Here is a 19222-nt window from a genome sequence, read left to right on the forward strand (position 1 = left end):
CCCCACCACAACACACACACACAAACACACGTATTCACAGGTAACGAACAAAGAAATATACACAAACATTGTGTGCACACGTACTGTATTCTAGTAGCAGGTTTCACGTCAAGCCTGGACATGAAAAAGAGAAGAAACCAGCTTCAGTTACTGGATGAGAACACAGATGATCTCAGAAAAATGGCCATGAACCAAGGAGGAACTAAATACTACTATACTAAATAAATACATTTTTATGTGGATAGCACCAAAAAGAGACCATTTATAACTGCTTAAACAAAAGTGTATTTATTCTACATTCCTCAGATCGTTCTCCAACTGGTTGTCGACACTTTAAATATAAACTTTGAGCAAAATGGCAAGACTCAATTATCAAATAACCCATCCTTGTAAAAAGCTCAAATTTTCCCAGATAGGATCTAGGTATTCCCCAAAAAATGCGCATAATTTTCCATTTATATTGATGCAAATCTGAATCCAGATTCCAACTTAACATTTTTTATCATTTTCTGTTATAAAAATAACAAATTTTGTGGTTTCACGAGCCATCTTGACCCCTTAATCATCAAGACCCGACCTGATGTCAGAATTGGACCGTATCCAATTATATATCCAATCTAATCAGGTCAAGGAAGAGTCTGTGTAACAATATATCAAACAAACGAGTGGACCCTAGCTACTGCATTTACATTGCAACAAAGAAATAAAAGTGTTTTATGAGGCAGGCAGAAAGTGTGAACTGCGGAGTACAGGAAAAATGACAATAAATGACATATAATACTCCTTTTTTTCAACCGCAGCTGCTAGTTAATTGGGGCTCATCATGCTGCTGCCAGTATTCTTATTATTCTATCTTTGGGTCTAAATCATTTTCAATTGTATCTAGTTATCTTAGTTTGTATTTTGGACTGAGTCTGACTGGGTTCTCATATCTCGTTTAGATCATATTCTCTGAAAATGTTCGGGCAGGTTGTTTCCACAGGTTCGTTTCAGATCAGTGCCCAAATTTTGGCCCTATGGAGACCTCTAGTGTGGGCTTGACAGAGGTCTCTGAGGGACTTCTACCAATTCAGTGGTTTCTTTTCTGTTTGCTATTAAACACATTTACACACACACATTGAATATTAGACAAACCTACTAACTCTAGACGCGACAATTCATCAGCAACACTGACGCAAACACACATAAAGAGATAACATACTGTAGAAATGAACATACAAAATCCTGAATAACATTAATTGACACAACTGGTGTTATTAATGTCAACGCTGGTCACAAGAGCAGCGGACAGAGTGACAAAAAGAAAGAGTAGCCTCACGCTTTGAGCAGCAGAGTACAGAAACCCTAATGGATCTCCGGGTCAGATTTATGGCGACTCATCCCCCCCCTCCCACTGCAATAGGAGAGAAAAAGTTGACTGGAGCGCACCGACTCCAGAGGCTATAATTCATTCCCGACCAGGCTCCATTTTATTCAGCCAGAGTACATTGGTGAGTATTGGGCTCCTTTTTTTTTTTTCTGGCCAATAAAACGTAATCACTGTCTGCCAAGACCAAGGTCACACTGTATTCCTTATGCAATGTATGCAATGATGATTATTTTGGCCTTCGATGAAAGTAGATTAGTTGTTTATTTTTCGTCTATGCCTCAGAGATGGATTGATAAAAGATTAAATAGAGTGTGTTTGGTTTTGATGTAATAGCAGATCATAATTTGCACCTATATTTTAGGTGTTTTTTTTTCTTTTCTTGATGCTCTAATCTAGAGTGTGATAACCGAGTAGGCGGGATATTTGAACAGGTTGACAGTGAGAACATTTGCTGTTGCATGAATTAAACTGGTGACATTTCAGTGAGGGGACAGCCTCCTCAACTACTCGGCCTCGACAGTTTGACATCATCCTGTTTACTTTCAGTCCTTCAACCCCCATTGCAGCTTTCTGCACGGACAGCCCTTCGCCCAACCACCCACAGGACCAGAACTGAGCTGAGATTTTGGCATAGTGGTCACAGATGGAACTGCAGGTCATGTGATGCACTTGGGTACCAAAATACTTTTTTTCTCTTTACACAATCATTACTAAAGCTGTTAACGATTAATAAATTCTTCTGGACATCACATATGGCTCTAGTCATGACAAGACTGGGGAAACTCGACAGCTACAACCTGCAAGGAGAGAATCACATGACCGACAGGGGTAGTCAAGCTAGCACTGCTGTTCGCCAGCTGCTTCACAAGCATGTTTGCTAGCAACTGATCACAATGTGAGCTGTTAGCTATGATTGATTTGACTTTTTATTTAAAGATTGTCACAATGGACACATTTCAGTAGAAATTCATTATTGAAAATAAAAAGTTTATTATCTGATATTTCTCTGAATAGATATTCTGATCAGAGTTGGTTTTGATGGGTGACAAACCCACACATTAGAGAATTTGAGGGAATATTGAAGTGGTAAGTAAAATGGTGAAGGGATCCTCTTTGCTGTAGAGTTTTACTCAACGTGTTTTCTTCTTCTCCACTGTTAACCTTGTTTTACAGTACAACTAGACTAGAAAACTAGCCTACTGACACCTTTGGCTGTATCCATCAGTCATAGCTGTCCATTGACAGTCTCCCAAAAAGACTGTTGACTTTGACCGAACTGCCAACTGCTTCTTGTTAACAAACTTTGTTGTGCTAAGGTTAACCTGCTAACGTTGGATGTGAACCACACATGTTTTGTGAAAAGAAAGAAGGAGCCTTGAGCTTCTCATCTAAGCCAGTTGAACGCTGCTAATGATGATATGAAAGTAATGTTATTGATATAGTTGATTACATGGATATATACCAATTAGAAAAGCTAAGTAGCCTGCTAATGATTAGCAAGAAATTCTTAAACAAACTTGTACAAACCTACCTCACTTTGTACAAGTTCCAGTTTAATACTAGTTGTGGTAGCTTTTGACAAACAGCCACTTCTTTATTTCCATGACTGTCAGTTGTTTGGGGTTGGTGTGTACAAAGTGTGAACCAGTGTGTTTGTGTCTTGTCAAGAACCACCCCTGTAGGCACCACTATTGTTTTTCATTGACAACAAACAATGACATGTCCACACAATGCACTCCGATGGCCCTGAGCAACCAGATGGCATCCAACTCTTTATAAACCCCCGCCATTTGTGCGATTTGTCATCATAAATAATCACAATGAGCAGTATGTGTACATACCTTGACAGTCATCCTTTGTGCACATTAGGTATTATTCACAAATGCTCACACATACAGGCAGAGCAGTCTCGGTTTCCTTAATAAGAAATCCTCAATTGTTTAGTGAAAGCAAATGAGCTGTATGTTACCATGCAACAGTTAAGAGAAGTTTGGTATGTGCTCAGAATGCTTTCCTATCCACAGCGAGGACTACAGAGACAGAGACAGCTCATCTCTCGAAACAGCTTGATTTAGAAATTGATTTTTACATGTGGCCTTGAATGTTTGAAATTTCCCTCTGAAAAACCCTGTCAGGGCAAGGGGAAAAGGACTAGGGAGAATCAATTCAAATTAATTTCAGAGATGAGGTGTTTCTGTCTATTACTTTAAGCAACTCTCATTTTGAATAGTTCCACTGCCTGAGAGTCAGTGCTGGAAAAAAAAAAAAATGAAGTGAAAACATGATTGCTTTCTTCAACCCAAGAGGGGATGGAATAATTCACTGTCTGAGTTTAGAGGGAGTTGCAGGAGCAGCTTAATGAAATGAAAACCTGCATCTTCTGGTGCGTGATCAGGCTCAGGCATTGCTGAATTTATTCTAGCTAACCCACACAACAATAGCCCATGCACACGCATTAATACACACAAATGACTATTATTGTATTGTATATACACTGAGGGAAAAGAGGAAGTGTTGCCTGTGTTTAAAAGTCAGGGGAATAAACTTGTTACTTGCTGTAGGTGTTCTTTAAGGTTGCAGAGGTATATTAGCTGTACTGCTACTGCCAGTTTAAATTACAGCTGTATTTTTAGCTGCCTTGGCCCATTTGTCCACTGTGTGCCACTTCTTTAAATTGTTGTGCTGAACAGATTCTTCTGGAAAAGTGCTGGTAGTGACTCTTTTTTGTTAAGAGACTGCAAATTATCTATTTAAAGACCTGACAAAATTGTAAATATTTCAAATCCTTGTCACAAGTTTGGGACAAAATATGCCCTTTAAGAATCAGAACAAGGTTGCGCAATGTCTCTTCAAGAATGTCAGAAAATTTCACGTTTTCTTAGAGCAGCAACCCTTGAAGGTGAAGTTTTTGTCGAGTGACAAAGGCAGAGGTAATTGTTGGTACAGATCAATACAGAGGCTACAAAAAGGGAAATATTGCATTTCAAGTTAGCAGACAGGTCGCTACATTTTGCTGGTGTGCTAGACAACTTGGTCCAAATTTCGCTACCAAACCAGAGACAATCAATGCGGTGCAGCAGTAATCATGGAAAGGGTTGGAAGTAGGAATGTTGTGAACAAAAGTTTTTGGGATCTCTGCCCAGTTTCACACCTATTCATGCCATTCTCTTCATAAATTGGATTAATATATGATATAAAAGGAGCTTTTCACCACTTTCAAACTATCAAACAGCTTTTCTAAGGGAGCATGTATTGACATTTATGGATGAACCATCCATTTCTCCAATGAAGAACCAATGCTACTTTTTCTCCAGGTACAACCAAGCATTTTATCATGAACTGAAGCAAATATTTGGCCTTCGTGGACTTTGTCTTGACTTCCATTCATTTGAGTCAAAGAGTATTGCTATTTCAGTATACAGTTTGTACCACACAGTATCTGCACACTTTCCATTGTGGATGAGCTGGTTAACAAAGTGATGGGTAACATTCTGCAGCATGAAACAAGCATGACACTCAGCAAATTGACCAAAAGCATGCATTGTAGTCTTTTGCTTCCTTTGGAGTGGCAACAAGAGCCCCGAGGTCAGCCAATCCATCAACAGCTCAGACAGATGAGTTACAGCTTCAACAAAAGGATTTGCTCTGCTCCAAAACAGGACAAGGGCATTTCATGTACAGAAAGCATACCTGTCGTTTGGACAACCAGTGTCCATTTCCAGTCAACTCTGTTTCTTCCCTGAAATCCTTAAGGTGGTTTTCTACCTTCGCTCAGCGTGATGACATCTATGATACCACTCCCTGGTGTCAGATAACACTGGGAGCCAGTGCTGAATAATGAACCAAAAAAAAAAAGCATTTCAAAAGAACAAAAGCTAACTGGAGGTAATATGACACCAGTCTCAGCTCAAGCGTAACATGGCAGGTGTACAAGCGCTAACAAACTCCCACCGCCGCTGTCGCCTGCCAGGCCTGGCTGATTGACATGACGATGTTTCCCAGACCACAACAATGCCAGCAGGGTCCTTGTTATTCCGTACTCTCTCAAAGGCGCCTTCTGGTAGCCCATAAAGCACCAACGGGCTCCAGGCCCTGCTTTCATTCAATTAAGAATTTACTGGGCTATTGATTTTACCACAAGCGAAGTGTCTCACATCTTGGAAACAATGAGGAGCCTTTTACCAGCCTTTTACCTGAAGTGGTGATGACTTGGTCTTCAATGTGAACAAAAGGCATGAAAGGACTAATGCATGATATACAGTACATTGAACACATACAAAACCTACCTACCTCTGAATACAGCTTTGTTCAGCTTCCCTCACAACCGTCTCTGTAAAGGGACCTTTGTATTCACAATGACCTCTTAAATAAAATGAGATTACTTAGAGAGAAGTGTGCATTTAAATGTATGCACACACATGGATGTTACCAATCCAATTACATCGCATTTCAAGAAGAAATTAAATATTCCCATCACAAAAGCTTGCTGTAGGGTCAATTCCTGGAGTTTTTGAGTGGTTCTCCCAACACATTCTCATAAAATTTAGTGAAATTGACTATGTGTCATGTAAATTGCCTCATTTTTGTCATTTTGGATGCTACCACCGGATGGCGCCAAAGCTGGAAATCCTCTCCAGATTTGGATTTGAAAATGAAGAACAATTTTTGACTCTTTGTCACAATTTAAAGCACGTAAATCAACATTGGTTGGTGTTAATTTTAGCTAAGTAGCATTTTGGTGTAGAGTAAGCAATAAAATGTAAATATTCAAACCTACAGTAACATGTAGGTGTAGAGTGTACATGTAGGGCTACTGAAAAACAGCATTGATCAAAAGGAGACGATGTTTCAATCCTAGTTGGGGCCTCGTCAGGTCAAAAAGTGAGTAGGCAACAACAGTTTAATCAGGGTTAAAGTCTTGATTTTGTTTGGTTTTGGTTACATAAGCATCACTAAATGTTGTAAATGAGTTGTGACAAAGAAATGCCATAAAATACTGCATATATTTTGAATTTTCTGCTGCATTTACAGCATTTCAGATTGACATTGAAACAGCAAAGAGGATTTCTGAAAACACTCTTTCTGTTCTAAAAATTCCAAATTTGCACAATGCAGGCAAAGTTGCCATCTATTAAATCTCCCGTGACCTCCAGCTGCATATAGAGCGACCCCGTGTGGCATCCCGACGCCAAGCTCGATAAACTTTTGGTCTGGGGGGGCAGCCTTGCCAAAGCGGCCCTTTTTGATAGAGTCCTCCCTAAAGAGCGATACGGTATGTATTTATTATTCCCTGCAGAGCTTCACAAAATACAACTGTTGATGCAACACGAGTTGAGCTGATTATAGGGCCAATTGAGACTATAATGAAAGCGAGAGGGTGAAGCAGACGGAGAGAGTGAGTATCAGCCCGGAGAGGGAGTTTGGGGAGAAAAGAAGCGTAAGAGAGTAGTGCGGCCAGGGGAGAGTAATGTAGATGCTTAATGAATTCGGTCACAGAGCTGCACAATGAAATCTTTATCCGTGGGGGATGAGGCAGGGGACTTGGCAGAGCCCCGGCGTATCTCGACGAGGGTGAAAAATAGAAATCCCACTGTCCCCTGTTGGCTCTCCCTCATGTCAGCTGCCTTGGTTACTGAGTTGGCTGCCAGCGAGCCCCCGCCACTCCACTCCTCCATCCCTCCTCTTATTCCTCTTTTTACTCTTTCTCTCTCTCTTCTCTCTTGTCTGTCTTTCTCACTCCAACTCTCCTTCACACTCATGTATATTTCTTTCTTTCTCTTTCACTGCCTACCCCCTTTGCTCTCTCTCTCTCTCACTCCCCATCTCTCCCACTCCTCCTTTGATCTCTTTTTATCTCTCCCTCTATCCCTCTAAATTTTTTCTTTTTTCTGTTCGGGGCTCCGACATGCTCCGCTCTGTTCCAGCTTATCTTATTAACACATACTGTGTTCCTCTCTCCTCTCGCTACTCTATTCAACTTTACCTTGTTGTCACATCATTTTTCTCCACATGTGGTTCAGTTAAATAAAAAACAACAAGTGCAAATTGCCGCTGCTCGCCAAAGTCAATAAATGATATTCATGAGGGCTTACTGGTGCTTACTGGTAATCGCGACACTGTGAGTTCCATACATAGAAAGGAAAGCGACACTTCAGCTCTTAAATGCAGCATTTTAAGACTTACCTTGTAACAGGTTGTTCTGATCATTATGAGTACAAATCAAATATATATAATGGTGATTTTACATTCATCCAGATGTTCAGTTACACTCAGTTATATAAAAGAAATCTTACCTTTTAAAATCTCTCAAATTTTCATGGAAACTTCTTTTCCTTTGCAGCCGAGGGCCATTTACCGCAGTTTTCTCACTTTTTCTCTCCTTTTTCTATCTCTCAGTCTTTCCAACGGAGTCTGATCACCGGGGTTTTTTTGCAGAGAAGTCCAGCTGACCCCCGTGAAGAAGAGTGAATAAGGAGTAAAAGAGAGGAAAAAAAAAAAAAAAAAAGACCAGTGAGAAAGAGCTCACACCTCCTAATGAACAGCACCTTCTTCCTCTTTCTCCTCCTCGCTGCTCCTTCCAGCACACAGGGTGAGTGAAGTGTGAGACAAAGTAATCTTCAGGTGAAAAGACAGACTTCCTCCCTCCCTCCCTCCCTCCCTCCCTTCCTGCTTGCTTGCTGCTGCTTGCTGCTGCACTCTCACCGCCTCTCCCTGTGCTCCAAGTGCTCGCTCTACCTGCTCAGATCGGTGTGGACGAGCTAACGCGGCAGCTGCTGCTCCTCCAGCTCTCCCTCTTGTGTCTGAGCGATGTGCTGTTGCTCCATCCATTCCCCTCGCTTCTCTGCCTCCCCTACTCTGCCTCTCCCTCCTTCCTTCCATCCCTCTACAGCTCATGAATGTTTAGACACGGCAATTGTAGCTGAAAGCCACTGAATTAACCCGCAGGACTCAAAATACACTCTTTGGCTCCGCTCACTCTTCCCCAGTTTTTTTTTCTTTTGTTCTCGCTTTTGCGGCGACCCCTCTCACTGTGTATGCGACCCTCCTGAATAGTACAATCAGTTCTTTTTAGGGGGAGTGATAGTCTATTAACTTTGTAGTCCCTGCTCTCGACTGCATCTTATCAACTGACGGTCTGAAGCAGGGATAAAAGATTATGGTCTAAAATCCATGATGAATGTGCAGTCAGGAAGCCAGCCTGTTAGATTAGAATGCTACACACATTATAAGAAAATTGTCTCATAAACTAATCAGGAGCAAAATAAGAAAAATGTATGATAAATAAGTAAATATTTACCACCCTCCTCCCTTGGTTAATTAATGATTAATTGTCCTTAAACAAGTCTAATTGGAGTTAATTGGAGATATTGAGTCATTGGGAAACAGATAAAAATCATCCAGCGACAACAAACTGCTTTTGTCCCCGAAGGCTGAGGAGCGTTTCTGGTGAACTCATCGACTGATGTCATATGAACCAAGAAATGTTCAGTTCTTAAGTCACCAAATCAAAGTCTGAGTAAAGTCTGAAGTGTCTGAGTGAGAGAGAGTGAAACTCTAAAAAGAAAAAGTGCAAATGCGGTTTAAAGTCTTTAATTACGAGTCGAGTCTCTCTGATTTCAGACTCAGGCGGAATTAAATCTTTTCTTCTACTTCAACTTTCAGAGTCTCTTGATAGTGATTGCTGAAATAATAATTATTACAATAATAGTCACCATTTTGCTAATGAAAATGCGACTGACAAATGAGAACAAAGTGAAAGTTCATGTCGGACAATTAATGATAGTCCAAGCGCTGTTAAGCACTTGGAAAGAACAGTTGGCAACGGCTGTAAGAAATGAAAGAGTGAAGCTGAAAATATCGCAGCATTTGGAGAACAAAACAGCGGAGTGAGGTCGTGTTCAGACCAGCATGACCACGCAGGGTTCTACGGAAGTGTGAGCCTCTCGGTACGTGGCCCATTTGTGATGTATCTGACCGTGGAAATACTAACCAGAAATTCTGACTTGCAGCCCGATACAACGCCAAGCGAGTGCACGGCGATTTAGGTCTTCGTCCTCCCTCATGGCAGGGTTGTTCAGCTCTGGAAAGGTCGTCATGGTGGCGATGAGTCTCTCTTCCATCTTCACAGTTCCTCGGTAAACAGCAGAATGCTACAAAGCTACATGGTAAACAAGGTTCTTCCCGTGGGTGTCTTTGGTCTGATCGCCTGCTTACGTGATTAGTAAGCGTAGTCGGATGACATCACGTTGCGTTCAGGCAAACATTGAGCCTGGTTCAACCGCTGTGTTTTGTTTTTTTATTTTTTTGTTGAGCTCTATGTGGTCCCCACCCCTGCAGCATAAACGTCTTTTTCACACATTGCTGGAATTAGTCTGAACGCAACCTAAACCACAAAACAGTGATTGGTTTAAAGCACTGGATCCAAACTAGACCATCAGTTGGCCTTTATTTCCACAGTGTCCCAGTTTGTAAAATACAATTGAAAAGTTTTGAACCTGCAGTAATTGATTTTTTTGGCCACTTGGAGGCAGCACAACAAACTATAAACTCAACACTGACATAGTATTACCTTCTAAAGATGATTTTAGCATTAGCATTAATTGGAAGTCATGTTTCTGACCACAATCACTCTCCTTTTAGCTCCGGTGTGTCTGAAAAACATATCTGGTTCTTTAGCTGCTAAATGCTCCACTATCTTCACCAGCTAGTCGCTAATTTTGTCTCCTGATTGGTTGTGGGAAGGTAGCGTAAAGCGGGTTTATGATGGGCCTTTTCACCGGCTGGAAACAAAATAGATGTCCAAAACAGTAAAGTTACGAGCTGTAAAATCAATACAATGAGCTGAAAATGCTAAAATGTGGATTCTCTGCAAGTCCACCTCTACATGTAACCCCTACACATAGTCATTTGACCCAATATCAATATAAAAATACTCAGCAGTTTTCAAATTTTGGTAATGAAAAGTCTCAGATCATGGGTTCTTAAGTTCTGTTATGGAAATCTGTTATATGAACAATGGCCTGTTGAAGTATACTGACTTCAAAGCACAATACTCTATTTCAAATTGAAGCCAAAAATCAAAGTCGAAACACAATGAAATCAGATTAACTAGCAGTAAACTGTCTCGCAATTTAAACCATTTATCAGAGGCAGCATTGCTACAAAGCATAACTGGATTATAAAACAACAACAACACATTGTTGAATAGTGACAAACGTGGCTTACATGTCTGACATTACAGCAAGAACAGCTTTAGCTAGCGCTGAGGTTAGCAAAAAAAATATCTGACCTCTCTGGATTTACTTTCAAGAGTATTTGCTGACTCTTTCATGTGCATTACACCTCCTGGTTCTTCTATTTAGCCCAGAGGCGAGATCTGAATGCTAAAATGTTTCGTATTGATCCAGAAGCTGTATCGATACAGCCGGCGGTATGTTGATTTGACATCACATGCCTGTCTGGCAGATGCACATCAAGGATAAAAGAGAGGTTTTAAAAAAAATAACAGCAACTTTAATCCACTAGTCTTTGAAAGGGTTTTTTATTGTCACTGAGCCTTTATCAAGCAGCCTGAGTCATGTATAAGAACAATAAAAAACAGCAACATCTGTCAGAATCAAGTGTTTCTTGTCTGATGAAGTTGAATACCATTAAAACGCATGAATATTTGGAAGAAAAAAAAAAGATAGTGATTACCGTGGGAATTATCTCCACAGCTATATGATTTCCTGCTGTCTTCATGAGGGCCAACATGATTATGTTAACATGGAGGCCATCTGCATCATGGCAAATTACTGCACAGTGCACCGGCATAAACAAATTAATCAGTTACTCATGAAAAAAAATGTTTCCAGGTGTTAACTGTATATTTTTTAGCATACACAAAAAGAACTATTCTGAGGTATAAAGAGTATTTTGGGAGAAAAAAGGGCAACTCAGACACAGTAGCTCAATTTGAAAAGAGTGCTGCTGTTTTCAGTGATGGTCTTTGGAGAAAGTCGTTTTCAGGACTGGATTGGCCCGCACACAGTGTGAGTGTGTGTGATTGATTTCTTCGGTTTATCCCCAGGAGATGAGAAAGTTTGCATGTCTCGCTCCCTAAACCTATAAATCACATCGATCAGCTTGGATAATAAGGCCATGCCTACACATCCCAGGAGAGTGAGATGAGAAAACAATTAGGAGGAGTATGGTAAACTCACACAGACACGGAGACAGAGATGAAACAAAAGTAAGACTTAGATAGATAGATAGATAGATAGATAGATAGATAGATAGGTGATAAAAAATAAAGGCAAAATAAGGGTTATGCTGGTATGAACTGTCAAAGGTGCAGAGACAGAAAGTATCAAGGAAACAAATCATTAAATAGGGCAGAGAATGTTGTTCTCTCACATATTTTTTTTTACCCCACACAGTCGCTGACATTTCTTCGTAACCCTGCCTCCTTATTTTGACCTGTGGAGTCCACTGGAGATGTCTCAACCTACCAATATCCTATCCAATACTTTTTTACTTGTAGTTTTCTGTAAGAGTGCACTCTTAAAATCTGTAGTTGATTACTTTTTAAACACGATTATTTCACAACCATTTCATCATCGATTCCTCTAAAATAAATAAATAAATAAATAAATAAATAATTATCATTCTTTTTTTTTTGCCACCATTTCCAGGCTGATTTATTCGCTTCGCTTTAATTACCGAGATCTAAGGGAGCGGCGACACTGCCAGGTTAGCGCTGATTAGGTCATTTGCAGGTCAAAAGATGTAGGAAGGCAACATTTTTAATTACTGTCAACAAACCCCATGTGAAGGGCAAAATCAACAATTAATTGGTCCTAATGGCAGCCTTACCCCCTTAAACGGGGATAAATTTGGTGTAAAAGTAATTTTTTTAAAAACCATGTAATTAAAGGAAATTATTTTAATATGGTTGATTGTAATGAGGCTGTAGCAAAGCCTAAAAATCTTTCAATTTTCCACCAAATTTATTAATTTTAGCTCTAATGTAGACATCTAAACGTCTTTTGATATGCAAATGATCAAATACTGAGCTATCATGGCTTCATAAGAGAGAGCGCATGGGGCAATTACATAAGCAATCAGAGAGACAGGAACCCCAGTTGAACCATATTATCTAAACCACATAGCAAAAAAATACATTTGCCTTTAAATTTATTTAAAAACACTAATTTCTGTATGTTTTAAAGCAACATTATGCAACTATTTTACCCTAAAATAACAGCTGGTACACTAACTTGTAATAGGGAGAATGGTGCCTCTTGTTTCTTGTTATCTTCCCAATATGTGACTATATCGTTATCAACAGAACTAAAATACATACTAGCAGCCACCGGACTGTATTTTCTGCGGTGTGTGAATATGATGCGGATCAGTCAGTCCGCATAACGCTAGCTGTTAGCAGCTGCCGTGGGTTCAGATGTTGACGATCACGGAAGTAAGATCAGCCGGAAGCACAACGAAGGATGTCACAAAAGTAAGTGTTGAAGTCTGTTCCCCTCACGTTACAATAGTGCAGTGTCCTCACCGCAAGTTAAAATAAGTTGTTTAGGCTACCTGTTGGAGACGTGCTGTTGAGACTGTTGCTGCTTGTTCTCTTCCTCTCTGCAGTATTTTTAACTGATCCGCTGAACAAATATCTCCAAATCTTGTGTCCACTTGTTTTTATTGAAGAGTAGCACAGCTAACAAACCTCTGCTAACTCAGTGATCAACACATTTCATTTCCTAAAAGCCTTCCATTAGTTCGTGAATGAAAAACTTTTAATATGAAGCAGCAGCAGCAGGAAATGTTTTCATCAGTGGTAACTTAACACTGCTCCAATACGGAAAGTACAAACAGGAACACAGGAGAGAAATTTCAGGTGAACCGATGTGACTGATGAAAATTGTACTTGACAGATTTAAATTAAATGCACTCAATTAACTGGATCAAATCAATATTTGCTGTGAGCAGGCTTTGCCTTTAGAATAAACAAAAACACAACAGTTTTTCAGGTATTTGGCAGGTCAGTTGTTCCTACATCATGGAGAAGTTGCACAGTTCTTCTGTAGATGGTGAGATCAGGGCTCTGTGGGGGCCAAGACTATCTTTTGCAGGACTCCTTGTTCTTCTTGTTGCTGAAGATAGTTCTTTATGACTTTGGGACCGATCAGACGCTTCCCTGATAGTATTACATAATGGGTAAGAATCTAAACACCTAAAGTGCCTAACACTTTTGCACAGTAATGTATGTCTGCAGTTGTGCTCATTGACGACTGGTTGGAAAAACAACCAAGCCAATCAGAGTTTTGCAAGTAGTGTGAACAATGAGTATGGTATTGTCCTGTGCCAGAGCCACAAAAATGGTGACAAACATGAATGAGATTGACGCAGTTTTACAGGTTTTTGTAAATTGACAGAAGTAACAACTCTTAAATAAGCATATTGCCGACTGATGATGGCAAGCATGAAGCGAAAATGAAATGACAATTTAGTCTTGGTGTTAATGGACTCCATTATAAAGCTGTGTTTCTGGTGTTGTGACATCCCCGCACCTCTGCAAAGAAACTGCTTAATTAAATGTCGTCATAACCGATACAAAGGATCGCCGAACCTCAAAAACAAAACCAAGGCTGTGAAAACACATACTATTCATTTAAGCACCGTTTCAAACCAGATACACACATTTGTGGTTTTCATCCCATTCACGTTTAAAAGCCGCTGATTGAGATCAGACAATGGTCATAGCTGCCCTTTCAAATTATTAGTTTTTCCCTTTGACTTAATACAGACGTGCAAAGAGCAAAGGGTTATTAAATGACATCCCGGCATACTCTCCTCCCTTTTTTTTTTGCAATCTTGTTTTTGTTTCTCCCACTGTACTTGGACACAGCGGCTTCCTGGAAGTCATATAGAGTGAGAACTCGGGACATGCCAAATGCCCTCTGCGTGCTGCGGTTGATGGCCAAATTGCTAGCGAGAATTGACAGGTGAGTGAAGTCTCTGTGAAGCATCAGTGGGAGATAATGAGAGAAAACAATGAAGGAAGAAAAATACTGGTTGAATTCTCCCATTCTGGCCCACTGGTCAATTTCAAATGTGAATGATTGCAAGTGAATGACAATGACAGCTTCCTAATTGTCAGCTATATTTCTTCCTTGTGACAGTTGCTTGTTTTTGTGACTAGCTGGCAGTTTGACAGAAGCTTTTGGATTGCAGTCATGCAAACGGCTATTTGCCTTGTGATGGACATGTGCAGCGGCTGCCGGTTCTCGTTGTCTGATTCGTGATTGAGCTCCACGTTACTGTAAAAACCATATACGCAGTAAAAAAGAAGAAGAAGAAAAGGAACAGAAAATGCATAATAATGAACAGTTATCACATTTAAATCACAGCAGGAGCATTGAGCAAATGATCTTATGCCCCAAAACAACTTATAATGGGTGTAGCAGTAGAATAAGTGCAGGGATCAGGTACAGAATGCTAATTATCTTATAAATTTATAAACATTTTCTGATTTGACAGGTTTTCACACAAATCTAAAGAGAAATTGGAGAGGTGAGATGTGAATAACGGCCGTGTACTGAGCCACCAGGGTACCATATATGGCAAATTAGGTTTTGGGAGCCTTGTACTTCTCTATATTGGATCAGTGTTATACTGCAAACACAACTGTCACATAAAGTTTGTCATAGTTTGAAATACCAAACAAGACAGCGGCGCGAGAGAGAAACCGCACAGCTGCTGTAAATTGTTGATATGGTCCGGTCACGTTAACAACAACGTCCTCAAATTATTCAAATGACAAACCAAATCTTGTGGAAAAGGTGTCCGAAATCTGTCAACAACACATGCAAGATTGATGTGTTTTTTGGGGTTTTTTTTTGCGTTTCGGCATCTTGAACCACCGAAGGAGAGAAGAAAGAGGCTCAACCAATTTCTTTCTTGACACTTAGTTACCATTCTCTCAGTTCCCATTTTCCAGCGGACTGTCCAGTGTTGGCCTGATAAATAATTTGGATGGAAAGCCGCTAACTTGTTTATTTATTTATTTCATTTGTTGGTTTATGTAACAGGGACAGAGCACATTAATAAACAAGAGGCTTTTTTTTTTTTTTTTATCTGTAGTCCCTGGACAGATGTTGCAGAGTCACCCTAAAAACAGAATATGAGATTGAAATTATAAAGTTATTGAGATCATTTATAAGCAAGCAGATAAGATAATATTAATGCTAATAAAAACATCATTCAGGACACCCTTACACTACATTGGCTCATGATTGTCGGGCCTGAGAAAACAGAGGAGGACTTCGCTGTAGAGGAGTCGTGCGTGGTCCCAGAGGTGACGCTTCGGACGGCTCTGAGGAGAGAAAATCCCACTTGGTGTGTGATGTGAGCTGGAGTTCGCCAGGTTTGATCATGACCCGATTCTACAGTTAGTCAGTTGACGTTCAGGCCTTCTGTCTCACAAAACCTGATATGCAATTGCTTGTCAGTCAACAAGCAAATAAACTGGATTGCCTTTTTTTTTTCCCCCCCAACCGCCAAATTCTGTCAGTCTCTTCCAAGTATCTCAGCATGACTGAGCGAATGTGTGTTTGTGCTTCAGTGTGTTTGTGTGTTTATTTGTATTATGTGGGTGTTTGGACCCCTGGCAGAAGCTGCTGTGTCTCACTGCGGGGACCGTCTCTCTCCTCTGCACCGATGAGATGTGTGAAAATGCGAGATGCCATGCGGAGTGATCCATACATGCTGTGCACATTGGGATGCAAATCATATCCAATATCTATAATTTTATTGGAATAAATGATGCATAGTGGATCAGATATACTGTATATAACAGTCAAACCACAGGAGATGGTAAAAGTCTGAAAAAAAAAAAGATTTCCTAGTAAGAAACAAACCTTTCTTTTATCAGTTTAATTCGCACACTGAGTCTGCAAAAGAGAGGACAAGAGAAAGAGTGTCTCCTCGTGTCCCTGTGGTCGGTTTGGTTTACTGACATCTGGGTACTGAAGAGCTAGAACCACAGGAAACAATTACTGCTTGATGTTATTTGGGGCCATGAACATGCAAATGTGTTTAATGCAGCTTAAATTATGCAAACTTTCTCTGTGGCGTGATAATTGCTCTCATATCAACCTTTTCAACCCTGTATTATGGTCAAATGTTGCATGGCCAAGTATTGCTTAAAGTCCCCCCTTCATTCAAAATTCTGTTTTTTTTTTTACTGTTTCTTACAGTTGGATGTTTGAGCTTCACTGTGCAGAGTTTGACACCAGAAGGCTGTTTTCACCTTCATCTGCTGAAAGTGGAAAGTTTCAAAAAATCAGATTTTTAAGGGGCGGGGCCTACAAGCATGATTTGTGACATCACAACTAGTTTGGAAGCCAATCCTGGGTCCAGTATTTAACTCAAGCAAGTGTGATGTTGAAACTTGAAAGCCTTCAGTGCACAAACACTGAGGATGGACTTTTAAGTGAAGTACAAAACATCTTGTATCCAACAGTTAAACGTTTGAAACGAGACATATTTGCATATTCATACATTTTAATGAAGGAGAAGGAGTAGATGTCATTTTAAAGATTTCAACAAGATAATTGAACTTTTTTTTGTCGAAAAACCATATCAGACACATTATTATTCAAAGTAGAGTCTTTTATATACAATTTAAAACATGTCTGGAGGGGGTCTTTAAATGATATGGCTGGCAATTTTCTACTTTTTTCTTACTGTCAAGAAATCTCATGTGCAGAGCCAAACCAACAATGAATTGATCTACTAACAAGTATTGTGTGTGTATTCAAAGTCCGATATATCTTATTCCTCTGTGCCGTAGACCTCCGTTGTTGTCCAAAAACTATTAAAAACACTTCAATGAGCAACACCGCTGCACTGGGTGACATGTTCCTTCATTATGAAGAGTTTGGTCATGTTAGTTTGTTTAGAAATGACTCCGAAGACTAATAACAGCATCATGTTTTCAGTCTCCAGAGAGTAGTTCTGTGTAAGGAAGATGCCACTGAGCATGTGCAGGAATGTGATTCTGTTTATGGTGCTTTGCTAACTTGTTGTGCTACATATCACAACCTCTTGACTTTGTACTATATTGTAAAGAACTTAAGTACAAAGTCAAGAGGTTGTGATATGTAGCACAACAAGCTAGCTACCTTACACAGAACTACTCTCAGGAGACTGAAAACCTGATGCTGTTATTAGTCTTTGGAGTCGTTTCTAAACAAACTAACGTGACCAAACTCTTCATGATGAAGGAACACGTCACCCAGAGTGCAGCGATGTGGCTCACTGACGTTTCTGGACAACAACATGATATATGAGGCTTTGGATACACACAACACTTGTTAATAGAGCAGTTCATTGTTGGTTTGGCTCTGAGATTTGTTGATAATAACAGAAATATAGAAAATCAGCCATATCTTTTAACACCCAAAAGTGAATTTGTTTATTTTGGCATGCTGGTGTGTTTGGACTTTTATTCTATTGTGTGTATGATTCAGTCTATTCCTATTGTATTATTTCTCAGTTTAATTGTGTAAAAGACATGTATGCTCAGCCAACCTACCATTTACAAGTTAAGGTTAATTAATATAAAATCTGTCATTTTTTATTAACAGATGGGTGAAGAAAGATTTTCTGCAAAAGATTAGAAAAGGTTTCTCTGGATGTTTTTTTTTCCGGCATGCAAAACATTTGTCATTATTATGTCTGTCGTGTTGTTGGTATATATTTAAAGGCATGAAAAGATAAAACAAAAGTCACATAAATCAGGATTTGGTGCTTAAAACTGTGCAGCGATGTCATTTTACAGCATAGAACTGCCTAATTATCCCTCATTCACCATGTCTGAATGTACACAGGAAATTCCCGTGAAGAGTGGTACATGACATTTTAGCTGATTTAATGTTTAACGTACATGCAGAGTGATACCGTGTGTGTGTGTGTGTGTGTCAGTTTGCACACTTGTTTGAGCTCCTGTTGTGCACATATTACCTGCTCATATAATTCCCTGCATCATTATCACCAAGATAAAACTCCTGTTCGTTTACCGCACAGAGCAAGTAAAGTGATTGAGATTCAGATTCATTTTGCCAATTAATGATATCGTTCCCTCCTCCCAGTCCTTCCTCTGCCTCCTAGTGTTTTCCAAACTGGCGAGAGCAGATGTTGACCTTTTGGCTGCTATGCACATGGGGATGGGAAATGAAGGTGTTATTAGGCCACTCCGTCAGTTCACAGATTGTATGTGGATATTAGATGTAAATATTTCATGACTGTAAATCATATATTTGTTATAACGGAGTCCCAAAAGTTGATTGATTCATGTGTATTTTGATGCTGGGGGGTAATTTGCATTGTATGAAGGGTTTTACTTTAATCACAAATACATAATTAGCATATTTTTTTAGAGACAGTTGGTCATTTCAAGGATGCTACTTGCTGTTGTTTTTATATTTTCTTTCGTATTTATACCAATTTTAATTATAAATCACCAAATAAATGAATCAACAAACATGCAATTTGTTGGCAATAGTTTTTTTTTCTTTTCAGAGAATCTATTAGAAAGCACATCCATAGAGCCACTGTTTGACGTTTCCCCCTACATGCTAGAAAAATGTCATTTAAAATGTAATAATTTACACTAAAAAACATCAATAACAAATTCTTACACATGGGGAGCCTCCTATTGTTATTTCCCTATAGCACTATTGACAAGTTCTTACATATCTATCTGTGTTATCTTAGCTCTACAACAGATGTACTTTCCAACAATGTCTCCCATCTCGGCTTGTTCAACAGCCTCTTCTTTGGCACGTTTTGGCTCTTTGGTGT

The 19222-nt window shown here is 39.7% G+C and overlaps 1 protein-coding gene across 5 annotated transcripts in view; it reads right to left on the reverse strand.

Annotated features, from left to right (window-relative positions):
• LOC121887810 (cadherin-20-like) overlaps nt 1-12979 on the reverse strand; it is a 96767-nt gene extending 83788 nt beyond the window's left edge. For 2 of the 5 annotated variants that reach the window (XM_042398839.1, XM_042398836.1), the window contains exon 1: nt 7663-7984. Coding sequence is in view for 1 of the 5 variants with exons in the window: in XM_042398835.1 (XP_042254769.1) it covers nt 5060-5085 (26 nt within the window). In the remaining 4 variants the exon portion in view is untranslated. Of the gene's footprint in view, nt 1-5059; nt 5200-7662; nt 7985-9359; nt 9601-12946 lie in introns of those variants that run through there. The other 3 variants (XM_042398835.1, XM_042398837.1, XM_042398844.1) reach the window with 3 other exon arrangements.
• Nucleotides 12980-19222: the final 6243 nt, after the last annotated feature.

The sequence above is a fragment of the Thunnus maccoyii genome, chromosome 21, assembly GCF_910596095.1.
Source record: "Thunnus maccoyii chromosome 21, fThuMac1.1, whole genome shotgun sequence".
NCBI lineage: Eukaryota > Metazoa > Chordata > Actinopteri > Scombriformes > Scombridae > Thunnus > Thunnus maccoyii.